Source organism: Otolemur garnettii, unplaced genomic scaffold, assembly GCF_000181295.1.
Source record: "Otolemur garnettii isolate 467f Iridium unplaced genomic scaffold, OtoGar3 scaffold00042, whole genome shotgun sequence".
Taxonomy (NCBI): Eukaryota; Metazoa; Chordata; class Mammalia; order Primates; family Galagidae; genus Otolemur; species Otolemur garnettii.
This window is the reverse complement of record NW_003852437.1, coordinates 6,630,368-6,643,958: the sequence shown is the minus strand read 5'-3', so window position 1 is coordinate 6,643,958 and position 13,591 is coordinate 6,630,368. Positions and strand designations below refer to the sequence as shown.

General features: G+C 38.1%; 1 protein-coding gene across 3 annotated transcripts in view; it reads left to right on the top strand.

Annotated features, from left to right (window-relative positions):
• VTA1 (vesicle trafficking 1) overlaps positions 1-13,591 on the top strand; it is a 69,300-nt gene that overhangs the window by 36,549 nt on the left and 19,160 nt on the right. For all 3 annotated transcript variants that reach the window (XM_003790279.2, XM_023513496.1, XM_023513495.1), the window contains 2 exons: positions 660-768; positions 12,561-12,737. In XM_003790279.2, coding sequence (XP_003790327.1) covers positions 660-768; positions 12,561-12,737 — 286 coding nt within the window. The remainder of the gene's footprint in view (positions 1-659; positions 769-12,560; positions 12,738-13,591) is intronic.

Genomic DNA, 13,591 nt, shown 5'->3' with positions numbered 1-13,591 from the left:
CTCTTCTATTTTTTAAAGCAAATTTTTCTGTTATAACATGGAGCATAAATTTGAAGGCAGGAAAAAAGAGGCAGCTATCAAGTTTCTCAGTGATATTTTTAGTTTTCTTTACAACAAAACAATGAGGTATCATTTTTCCCTTTTCAGAACTGAGGTAACTGAAGTTCACAGTTGTACTAGCATGTGGCTAGTTTAAAAGGTTTGCTTGTCTATCAGTCAGGTGTTCACTCTTTAACCACTACATCACCTTAGTTTTCCTTTTGTTTTCATAGATTTATACAGGTCTGGTTTTTTTCTCCTTAGTGAAAATAAGTTTAACCTATTTTTATCTTTCATATTTAACCTTAGAATTCCATTTAAGGCTTGCACATTTTACTGGCTGGACATTCCCTTATTTTCATTGCAGATCTTTTCTGAAATGTGAAACCACAAGAGAGAATTGCGTATGTGTTTTGAGGAAGACAGCTTTTCATGGAGCCTGTCAAGCCCTAAACAGTTGGTATTAATAGAATCCAGCATTAGGGCAGAGAGATTGCCAGACTCAGAGCTGTAACCTGTGAAAATGAGTTCTATCTTATTTTTGGTTTGGGTCACCATAAATGTTTACTTTTTACTTCTTTGCCATAGTCCAATATTGATACAAAAATACTCTCTTTTAGAATGTGAAACACAGGAAATATGCAAGGTGGAAGGCAACATATATTCATAATTGTTTAAAGAATGGGGAGACCCCTCAAGCCGGCCCTGTTGGAATTGAAGAAGATAATGGTGTGTATTCATTTGTTCTAAGTAAAATAATTTAGTAGAGTCATAATTGTTAATTTTTATTCAGAATTTTTGGAAGGAACAATGCTATTTTGATACCAGGGCCAAAATTCATGAAAATTAAGTGTAAAATAATGAACATAGACATAATGAGAGTTAAAGGCCCACCTTTGTAATATCTGTCCAGATCAACAAACAGGCTTGTCTGTCTCCTTCTTAACACATTCATTTCTGCATAAGAAAGGCAATCCATTTATAATTTATAAAATGTTTCCATGCAGCAAAAAACACTATTTTTTTAACATCTATTTGAATTGTGTGGATGATTGGGGGTAGAGAAATAAGTAATACATTCATATGGTTCAAAAGTTTTGGAGAATAGATGGGCATTGTGGCAGGCACCTGTAGTCCTAGGTACTTGGGAGACTGAGGCAAGAGAATCACTTAAACCCAAGAGTTTGAAGTTGCTGTGAGCTGTGATGCCACAGCACTCTATCGAGGGTGACATAGTGAAACTCTGTCTCAAAATAAATAAATAAGTTTTGGAGTAAATAGAAAATATGAAGTGACGTTCTCATTTCCACTGTATCCTCCATCTTCCCAGATCCTTCCAAAAATCAAATATATAAATATGGTTTGAGTTTTTTGTATACCTTTACAAAGATCGTTTTTTATGCATTTATGAACATAATAGGAATATGTACCCTTCTTTTTTCATACAGATGGCAGCATACATAACTGTTCTACACTTGGCTTTTTTTTTTTTAATTTAGTATGTACAAGAAAATGTTACCACCACATAATGAGCTTTAAAAATTTAATCAGGAAATAACAGGTTTGTTTCATTTGGACTTTCTGTTAATGTACAATAGAAAAGGAAAAAAGTTGTTTACTTATTGTTTTTATTTATTAGACCATTATGAAGAAAACAACCATTGTACTTTGAACTGAGAAAATTCCAAATGATCCTTGCATGTTGTTATACAACTTTTTAAACATCTGTAAAGATAATCATCTAATACAGGAGTCAGTAAGTTTTTCCTTAAAGGATCAGATAGTAAATATTTTAGGCTTATGAATCATGCAATCTTTATTGCAACTGTTCAACTCCGCTGTTGTTGTGCAAAGGTAGCCATAGACAAGGTGTAAACAAATGAGCATGGTTATGTTCCAGCAGTACTTGTATTTACAGAAACAGCCAGCATACCCACTGGTCATAGTTGGCCAGCCCCAATCTAATTCATCTCCATAGGTCTGTTATTTTAGTGAATTTCATTATAAGATAGCCTAATATTGAACCAACTGGACATTGGGTAACAAGCCCCACCTGGTCATGATATATTATTTCTTAATATACTGATGAATTCAGTTCACTTCTATATCACTTAGGATTTTTGCCTTGACATCATAACTATAATTGATCTACAGTTTGCATTTTTGGTTATCAGTGTTACACTTGCATCCTAAATACAATCTGAAAGTTTCTATTTCTTTTCTATGCTTTGAAATGGTGAAATCATCTGCTCTTTTAATACTTCCTAAAAACTTGTGAAATTACTGGCCCTGGCACTGAGATAACTCTTTAGCACTATGGTCTGTGTAAATCTGTCCCCTTAGGATTTTTTTCTTTTTGTTTGTTTTAGAGACAGAGTTTCATTTTGTCACCCTCGGTAGAGTGTTGTGGTGTCATAGCTCACAGCAACCTCTAGCTCTTGGGCTTAGGCAGTTCTCTTGCCTCAGCCTCCCGAGTGGCTGGGACTACAGGTGCCCACCACAACTCCTGGCTATTTTTTTTGGTTGCAGTTTGGCTGGGGCCGGGTTCGAACCCTCCACCCTCGGTACATGGGGCCAGTATCCTACTCACTGAGCCCCAGGTGCTGCCCTAAATTTTTTTTCTTATATTGTATTTCTCAACCTAGAAAATAAACATGCACTGATGAAATAAATGATACCCTAGTACTTTTAGCCCATTTTAGTGATTTCTGAATATGTGCGCTGTCCTCAGTTTTCAGTTCTAAGCTGCAGTTCTGCACGGGTGGGATGCAGTATGTAGAGACGGTATAGGGAGCCACTGGCCAAGTAGAACAGTTGAGTATTTCCATGTATCATTTAAGAATGAGGAAGCAGCCAGTAAGGACACGTAAAGATGCTGAAACCTTTAGTCATTAGGGGGAAAAAATTAAAACAACAAGATCACCTATGCACTTACTAGAATCTAAGGCTAAAATTTAACAGGCTAATAGTACCTACCAAGCTGATAAAAGATGCTGAGCTCTCTCATGATGCATTATAGGGAAGGAATTGGCATTTATAAAATCAAACACATCGGGTGGAGCCTGTGGCTCAGTGACTAGGGCGCTGGCCCCGTATACCAGGAGTGGCAGGTTCAAAGCTGGCCCTGGCCGAATTGCAACAACAACAAAAAAATAGCTGGGCATTGTGGCAGGCACCTGTAATCCCAGCTATTCGGGAGGCTGAGGCAGGAGAATCGCCTAAACTCAGGAGTTGGAGATTGCTGTGAGGTTTGACACCACGGCACTTTACAAAGGGCAAAAAAGTGAGACTTTGTCTCTTAACAAAAATAATAATAATAAAGTAAAACACATGCTTAGTGTTAGAACTGGAAGTCTTCTAGGCATTTATTTACCAATGAGAAAGGCAAACATACATTTACACAAAGACCTAAGTGTGAATATTTATAGCAGCTTTATTTATTGTAATTTTATTGTAATTCCTAAAAACTAGAAATAATCCACATGCCATCAGTTTGCAAATGAATGAAACAAATTTTGGAACATCTTTGCAGTGGACTGCTACTCAGCAATTAAAGGCAGTGAACTGCTGGTACATGTAACAATATGGACTAATCTCAAAAGTCTACCAGTTGTATGCTTAGGTTTATGTAACATTTCTGGAAAAGGCAGTGCTTTAGGGACAGAAATCAAATCAGTGAGTTCTTAGGGGTAGGTCGAGGGGATTTACTACAAAGAAACATGGTAAAAATTGGGAAGATGGGCATATTCCATATTGTGGCTCCGGTGCTGGTTATACACTACATAAAGCGTTTGAAACTGAATACCTTAAACACATGTACAAATACTGTGCATTAATTTTAAAAGCATGGTTTTTGCTGTATGTAAATTATACCTCAATGAAAGTTCCCCTCAAATGACAAAAAATAAAATAAATAAAAAGAATGAGTAGGGAAGACAGGAACACCTTTGTATTTTATTTATTTATCCAAAGAATTCTTAAGAGTTTTATCATAACCACTCAGTGAAAAAGGAATTTGATCTTACATATGAATGCTATGTGTAAATTATTTCCCACTTTATCTTCTAGAGATATACACTTCCATGCATTATTCTGTTCTGGCAGTACCTGAAGCATATTTCGTGCTCTGTCTTTACCTAAATTTTAAAGTAGTTTTTCATTTAAAATGCTTCTGGTACCAATTTTACATAATAAATGCCTTGCACTCACATGTCCTTACAGCCTGCGATTCGTTTTTACATATTTTGTTACATGCCTCAGAAATCCCTCAAAGGTAGTTTATTTTGCTCCTGTTTTATTTGAGGAGAAAATTGAGGTTCCACATGGCTGTTGGCCTGCCTAAGGTTAGAGAACCTCAGAAGGAGGAGAATCAAAATTTGAGTTTTGGCTTTCTCCCTCTAAGTCCTATCTTTTTTTCACTATTTCTACAGCAGGAATAATAAAATTGTCATTAAGTGTTTTAAATTGACCATTCTAAAACATGATTGCCTTTTTGGATTGTTTATCATGACAGTAGAATTGCATTTATTTAAAAAATATGTTGCCACAACCTTATTTCTCACTTTTTCGTTTAATATGGTAGAATGTTATCTATACTTCCTTCTCTGCTTTAATACTGACCGTAATCAGGGATGTTTTGTGTCAGTCTGCATACTGCTTCCAGTTGTCTGCAAGAAAAGATGTAAGATCCTTAAGCCTTCCAGCAAGATTCCCGCCTGACCCCACCTTTTTTTCTGCTTTATTCCCTACTCCAGTCTCCTTTGTGTGCTGAGGTTGCCATAATAAAATGCCGCACACTGGATGGCTTAAACAACAGAAATGGTGTGGGTTTTGTTTGTTTGTTTGCTTGCTTGCTTTTATTAAGTCATATACACATAGATCATGAATACATTTATGCATATGTGGGGTACAATGTGTTGTTTTTTTATACAATTTGGAGTGCTTACATCAAACTAATTAATACAGCTTTCGCCTCATTTACTTGATTATTGTGTTTAGACATTTATGTCCTATACTTGATAGATTTGACTTGTACCCTTGCAATATGCTCCATAGGTGTGGTCCCACCATTTACCCTCCCTCTGTCAAACCCTCCTTGGAAGTTAGAAAGTCCAAGGTCAAGGTCCAACAGGGTTTGGTTTCTGATGAAACCTATGTTCACCTAGCTTTCAGATAGCCGCATTCTCTCTGTGTCATCGTATGGTGAAAAGAGACCCTGCCCTCCCTACTTCCTCCTCTTATAAAGCCACAGTTCTATTAGATTAGGACACTACCCTATGACCTCGTTTAACTTTATCTTCTTTGTAAATCCCTGTCTCTAGATATAGTGGCACTGGAGACTCCTGCTGTGATGGCTGATGAAGTTCATGAGTCACACTCGTGATCTCTTTGTCAGTCGGTGGTTCAGCCACAGCCTTAGCATTTTCTTTACAACAAGCTTCCTCATTTTTTCCAATATGGGTAGAGTAAGAATTTCAGCTCATTAATTTAAAATATAATCTGGTATCAAAGTCAGGTGTTAAGTCATAATATCTAGAAATACTTCCTCAGAAATGGTTTATGGCTCTACAAGAGAATCTCATTAAATCTGAATATGTATGAGAAAAGTCATCTTTAAAACCATAATCTATTTTTTCTTTTTCTCAATATATCATTATATTCTGTTGTATTTATAAATTAATTCTTACAAGATGCTCCAGGTATAAATGGTATTATGTTTAAAAAAAAATTAATTTACCTATTGTTCTGGAATTGAATTTCTAGCAAAACCAGTGGAAAATAATAGATACTGTACCTTAAGAACAAAAGAGTAATATACTAGTTTTGAAAACTGTGTATTAAGTGCCAACAGTATACCACAGCACTGTGACATTTGAATAGGTATTACATACCATCCCCAACTTACTTTGGTTTAATTTAACAATTTTCAACTTCATAATGATTCAAAAGTAATAGGATTGAATAGAAACAATATTATTTTGAGTACCTCTACAGTCATTTTGTTTTTTTACTTTAGGTACAGAATATAATAAATTATATGAGCTAGCCAACACTTTATTATAGTATAGGTTTTGTGTTAGTTGATTTTACCCAGTTGTAAGTTAACCTGTTCTGAGCATGTTTAATGTAGGTTAGGCTAAACTATGATATTCAGTAGGTTTGGTGTTTTAAATGCATTTTTTCTTACATTTTCAATGTTATGATGGGTTTATCAGGACATAACCCCATCCATCATAAGTCAAGGAGCATCTAGGTATACAATTGATGATACAAAAAATGAAAAATAGATATTGGAAACCATTCCTTTCATATAATAACTTTATACTGATGCAACATCAAATTGACCAAAAAGTTGACAGAGTAATACCAGAAACTCCCTTAGTGCCCTCATCCAGATTAAGAATTCTCTTATTCATTCTCTGTCCCTCTTTGTCATCCTTCTCCCCTTCCATGTCTTCCCCACCTCTACCCTGCCCACACACACACAAGAAAGATGAAGGACATCAGGTTACATTTTTAAAATTACATATCATAATAGGCCAAGCACAGTGGCTCATGCCTATAATCATATCCACTCTGGGAGACCAAGATGAGAGCATTGCTTGAGCTCAGGAGTTCAAGACCAACCTGAGCAAGAGCAAAGCCCCAAGACCTTATCTCTACTAAAAATAGAAAAATTAGCTAGGTTGCTGTAGTCTCAGCTACTTCAAAGGCTGAAGCAGGAGGATCACTTGAGCCCAGGAGTTTGAGGTTGCAGTGAACTATGATGCCATTGCTCTCTACCCAGGATGACAGAGCAAGACTCTGTCTGTGTAAAAAGCTCTCTCTATATATATATTGACAACCATTGATATCAATATGATATAGCCACTGATATCATATTGGTATCAAAATCTAGTGTTGACATTATAACTTTTAGCAATATATCTTCAGAAGTGGCTTATGGCTCCACAAGAAGGTATCTGTCTATTTATATTTTTTGATGTATTTGAAAATAAATTAGAAATATGCCCTTGCACTCTGAAGAACTTAAGACGTATTTCTTAAGAACAAAGACGTCTTTTCGCTGCTGTGATCACTTGAGTCGGTAATGTCTTCTGTAGTATTTTTAGTTTTCCTCATTCAAGATCCAATCTAGGATTATGTACTGTGCATCTAGTTGTTATGGCCCTTACCTCTCTTTAATCTGGAGTGGTTCCTCGGCCTTTTTAATGTCTCTTAGCCTTGATGTTTTTGAAGAATATAAGCAATTATTTGTTGACTGTCTCTCAATTTGACTTTTTTCGATACTGCCTCATAATTACTTTAGGATTATTCATTTTTTACAGAAATGCTCAAAATGAGATTGTGTCCTCTCTACCTTTAATTGAAAGTGTATTATGTTGGTAAAACGTTGGTGATCTTAACTGATCACTTAAATAATGTAGTGTCCTCTGGGTTATTCCACTTTAAAATTATTTTCCTTTTATTATTCCTTATTATTAATAAGTAACTTGTAGAAGATACTTTGATGTTATTTAAGTATCCCATTTTTCATGAAACTTTACCCACTGGGTTTAACATTCCCTGATGGTTTTCTAATATTGTTGTTGTCTTTATATTAATTAGTTTGGCATTATTTATGCTATAAGGAAGAACTTTACAATCTCCATTTATGTATTTTTCATTTAGTTATTTACATCAATATAGGCTCATGAATTAATATGCAGTGATTATAATTCATTTACTATCATTCTTTATCATTCTTTATTGTGGTTCTCTATATGACACCAATTGCAGCATCTGTACCAGGTGCAGTTTTACTGCTTGAGGAAATTAACACATCTCGTGGTACCTGGTATGCAACTGTTGATCTGGCAAGTACCTTTTTCTCCATCCCTGTCCATAAGGCCCAGCAAAGGCACTTTGCTTTCAGCAGGCAAAGCCAGCAGTATACTTCACTGTCCTACCACAGGGATATATGGGTTCTCCTATGTCACCATTTAGTTTGCAGAGATCTTGATAGCCTTCCCCTCCACCAGATGTCACACTGGGCTATTACAGTGATGACAGCATGCTAATTGAAACCAGTGAGAAAGAAGTAACAATTAATCTGGATTTAATGGTACGACATTTGTTGGTCAGAAGGTGTGGAATAAATCTAACTAAAATTCAGGGATCTCAGTGAAATTTCTAGGCCTCCAGTGGCTTGAGCATGTCAGGATCTTCCTTCTAAGGTAAAGAATGAATTGTTGCACTCACAACCAAGAAGTAGGTATAGCACCTAGTGAGCCTATTTGGAGTTTGGAAGTAACATATTCTTCATTTGGGTTTGTTACTCCAGCTCATCTACTGAGTTGACTCAAAAAACTGCTAGTTTTTAGTGAGATCCAGAACAGGAACATACTCTGTGATAGGCCCAGGCTGCTGATTGAGTTGCTCTGCTACACTTTGGCCATATGATCCAGTAAATCCATTGGTACTTAAGGTGTCAATGACAGATCGGGATGTTGTTTGGAGCCTCTGGCAGGCCCTGATGGGTGAATGGCCGCAGAGGCCTTAGGATCTTGGAGTAAGACCATGTCATAATCTACAGACAGCTATCCCCTTTTTAAGAGACAGTTCCTGGCCTCCTGTTGGGTATTAATACAAACTGTATGCTTGACCATGGGCCATTAAGTTGCCATGTGACCTGAGCCGCCCATCAGAAACTGAGTGTACCTGACACCCCCCCCCCCAAGCCATAAAGTCAGTGTGCACAGCAGTGGGACATCATCATCAACTGGCAGTGATATATATATGATCAAGCCTGGGCAGGCTGTGAAGCCACAGGTAGAAATGAAGAAGTGGCCCAAATATCCATGCTTCCTGTTCCTGCTGCACGGCCTCATCAGAGTACCCTGTGAGCAGGTGACAGAGGAGTAGACTCGGGTTTGGTTTAAGGTAGTTCTTCACAACATGCAGGCACCACCCACAAGTGGGTGGCTGTAGCACTGCTGCCCCTTCCTGGGACATCACTGAAGAACATTGTGAAGGGAAATCTTTGAGCATTGTGCATAATGTACATAGTTGTACACTGTTTTTTTGTTTGTTTGTTTGTTCTTGTTTTTTGTAGTTTTTGGCCAGGAATGGGTTAGAACCCACCACCTCCAATATATGGGGCCAGCGCCTTACTCCTTTGAGCCACAGGCACCACCCTGTCTGCTGTTTTTTAGAAGGAGAAATGGCCAGACATGCAATTATGTGCCAATTCATGGACAGTAACCAATGAAGTGGCCATACAGACAGGGACTTGGGATGAACCTGACTGTAAAATTGCCAACAAATTTGGGTAAGAGGTAGATAGATTGACTCTAGGTGAAAGGTATGAGTATGTTTGTGTCCCATGGCAGCACTCACCAAAGGATACCCTCAACAGAGGAAGACTTTAATAATCAAGTGACAGGATGACCTGTTCTGTGGATATAGTCACTCCCTTTCCCTAGCCACCCCTGCCATTCCCTAATGGGGTCATGAACAGAGTAACCATGGGGGTGGAGATGATGGTCGGTGATCCATGGGCTCAGCAACGTGGGTTTCCACTCCCCTGAACTGGTTGTGTGCCAGCTCTTAGAGTTCAGCTGCGAGCCACAGAACCCCACACTGAGCCCTAGATGTGGCAGTGTTCCCTGAAGACAGCAGCAGGTTGATTATATTGGACCACTTCCATCATGGAAAGGGCAGTGTTTTGTCCTTACTGGAATAGATACTCACTCTGGATATCAATTTGCCTTCCCTGCACATAGGGCTTCTGCCAAAACTACTAGCCCTGGACTTACGGAATGTCTTCCCCACCATCACGGTATTTCATACAGCATTGCTTCTAAGCAAGAAGCTTATACCACAGCTAAAGTGGGACAGTGAACTTTTATGCTCATGAATTCACTGGTCTTGCCAAGTTCTCTAGCATCCTGAAGCAACCAGCTTGATAAAACAGTGGATTGACCTTTTGAAGTTTTAGTTACAGCACCAGATAGGTGGCAATATTTGGCAGGGCTGGGGTAAGGTTCTCCAGAAGGCTCTATATGCTCTGAATTAGCATACAATATATATGGTACTATTTCTCCCATAGCCAAGATTCACAGGTCCAGGAACCAAGGGCTAGAAAAGGGAATGGCACTGCTTACCATTAGCCCCAGGGACTGACTGGCGAAATTTTGCTTCCTGTTTCCACAACTTCGTGCTCTGCTAGCCTAGAGGTCTTAGTTCCAGAGGAAGGAATGCTTCCACTGGGAGACACAGCTGTGATCTCACTGAACTGGAAGTTCACACTGCCACCCAGCTACTTTGGGCTCCTCATGCCTCTGAGTCAACAGGCTAAGAATGGAATTACGGTGTTGGCTGGGGTGATTGATCAAGAATGCTAAAGGAAAATTGGACTGCTGCTCTACCTCAGAAGTGAGAGGATGTCTGAAATATAAGTGATCTCTTAGGATGTTTTAGTATTACCATACCCCATGATTAAGGTGAGTTGGAAACTATGAATGCTTCAGACCTTTCAGGAATGAAGGTTTGGATCATGTGCCAGGTAAAGAATCATGACCAGCTTATGTGCTTGCTGAAGACATAGGTCATACAGAATGGGTAGTGGAAGCTGGTAGTTACAGATAACAGCTCTGGCCATGTGACTGGTTGCAGAAATGAGGACTACGATTGTTATGAGTGTTTTGTGTTTTGTTAATGTTTGTGTGTATATATATACACACATGTTAACCAAATATTTTGTTTTCATTCTTCTCATTATCATGTAACTAAAGATATATTTATTGACTTTATATCGGTTTCTTAAACTGTTTATTTTGCATCATAGTATTCAAGTTATGAGATAATCAGGAGAGTAGTAAACATCACCTAAGGACTTTACCTCCCCTTCTAGGAAAAGGAATAGGGTATTTTTGGTTGTAGGCAAGATAATTGTACCATGTAAGGCAGATCTCTAACCTTGTCACTGTCTTTATTTAGAGATTAAGCATGGTTGAAGGAGATGCTTCTGGCTGTTAGGTTGACGAGGTTGGACTTGGGATGGTTAATTTTGGGGTCAGCTTGCCTGGATTAAGGAAGACATAGGAAACTGGTAAAACGTTGCTTCTAGGGTATGTCTGTGAGGGAATTTCCAGAGGAGATTGGCCTTTGAGTCAGTGGACTGGGTGGGAAAGATGTACCTTCAATTTGGGCGGGTGCCGTCAGCCCAAACAGAACATAAAAGGAAAGAAATAGATTTCTTCTCTTGCCATCTCCTAGAGCTGGAACACTCTCCTCCTCCTTAAGGTCAGTTGGAAATTATAAATTGGCCATCAGAACTCCAGACTCTCCGGCCTTGGAACTTCAGAACTTACTCCAGTGATCCTTCCATTCTGTGTTCTCAGGCCTCAGACTGAGAATCACACCCTCAGCTTCCCTAGCTCTGAGGCTTTTAGACTTAAACTTAGCCATGCTAGCAGCATGCCTGGGGCTCCAGCTTGTGATGGCCTATAGTGGGAGTTCTTAGCCTCCATAATTGTGTAAGTCAGTTCCCCTAATAAATCCCCTCTCAGTAGAACCATGTCTACATATCTCTTATCTAGGTGTATTTAATATACTCTATTAGTTCTCCCTCTCTGGAGAACCCTAATACAATACATATATTCATTCATTCAGCAACACTGAGAAGCCTAGCTCCTACTAGCATCAGTTCATTCATTTGCTGATGTCTAAAGAACACAGATAAGAGAGTCCGAATCAGTATTCCATATCACTGTAAAATGCAAAAGTTTTTGTTTAGTTTTTTATCTTTGGTGTTTCTGTTTTGATATAAAGGCTTTATACATTGAAATGCATACCTCTTAAGGGTGTAATTCAATGACTTTAATACCCACCCCTCTCTAATATTTCTGTTACCCTAAAAAATTACCTCCCACTCCAAGTCCATACCACCTTGAAAGGCAACTACATTTCTGACTTCCTTTGTTTTTTAAACTGTGAATTAGGTTTGCCTGTTCTAGAACTTGGTTTAATGGAGCCATGCAATATTCTTGGTGCCCAGCAAATCTCTCTCAGCTGCTCTCTGTGAGAGTCCCCCTCACTTGTGTGTCAGCAGGCCATTCCTCCTTACTGCTCAGTGGTGTTCATTGGATGGTTAGACCGCAGTTTAACCGCAGTCCACCTGCTAATGGACGTTGTCATTGTTTGCAGTTTAAGAATAAATCTGCTTGAACAGTGAATTACGTGTGCTTTTTAGGCATATTTCACATGTTTTATGTGAATATACAGCATATTATTACATTGCTCTGGCTGAATAATAAGGCCCTTAAACTTTTGTTGAACCCACTAATAAACGTTAAATTCTTTAATTAAAGTTTTAAGAATTGTTGTGTTAACATGTTTAACTTTTAAGACGCTCCCAAGTCATTTTAAAAATAATTGGATTTGAAGGTTTCAATTGTCATATGTATAGCAAAATAAGAGTACCTGGCATTTGTATTTCAAAATTCCTACTTTAATATCATGTATATGTCATGTAATAGACGCTGAAGAAAATGAAGATGCTGGAGCAGCCTCTCTGCCCACTCAGCCCCCTCAGCCATCGTCATCTTCAACTTACGACCCAAGCACCATGCCAGCGGGCAACTACACGGGAATTCAGATTCCTCCCGGTGCACACGCTCCAGCTAACACACCAGCAGAAGTGCCTCACAGCACAGGTAGGAAACTGAAACTGAACCATCCGTGACTTTCCCTTGTACTACTTATCATATTTATGCTTCATTAATAATGGTCATAAAGATAATAAGGCCCTTAAACTTTTATTGAACCCACTAATGAACATTAAATTCTTTAATGAAAGTTTTAATATGATAATTTTTTAAGAAATGACAAATATTTATCTGTATCGATGACAGTTAACCTTATATTTCTTTAATAATAGTGTCTGTGTTTTTGTGTATATTGCTGTTCTTTTTCCTCCACTTTCCTTCCTTTCCCCTTCACTGTTGTTTAAGAGTAGCACTGAGATGCGTAGGGTTACATAGGTCAACGTCCCACTGTGATGGTAAGAATAAATTTGTCTGCATTATTCCCTGCGGAGCCTTGTCTTGGCCTGACATGGGTATTATTAATGATGGGGGGCACTTTTGAGGTGTAGAATGTCACTAACAGTGTAACCCAGACAAGTGAAAGGAAAGGTTTAGGTTATTTTTTTTTAACCTTACAAATGTATGAAATTTAAAAAAAAGAAAAAAACAGGGACAGGATATCTGTTATCTTTGAATAAATTGATAATGTATGGGAGCATTTCCTTAAAAAAAAAAACAATCTGATGAAACGAGTCTCTAGTAATCAATGTCGGTAGAGAAAGACGCTTCCACAGAATTAGAAGTGCTCTTTCATTTACGTGTATTCTTGATAAGCTATCATCCTTCCTTCTAAATAGAGGGGCGTTAGCAGTGATTATTTGAATATTACATTTAATTTTTTGTAGTTTTTTCAGGAATTGTTCTTAAAAATTTACTTTTATCCCAGTGGAAGGGTAACCTACGAGTACTAAACTTTACAAACA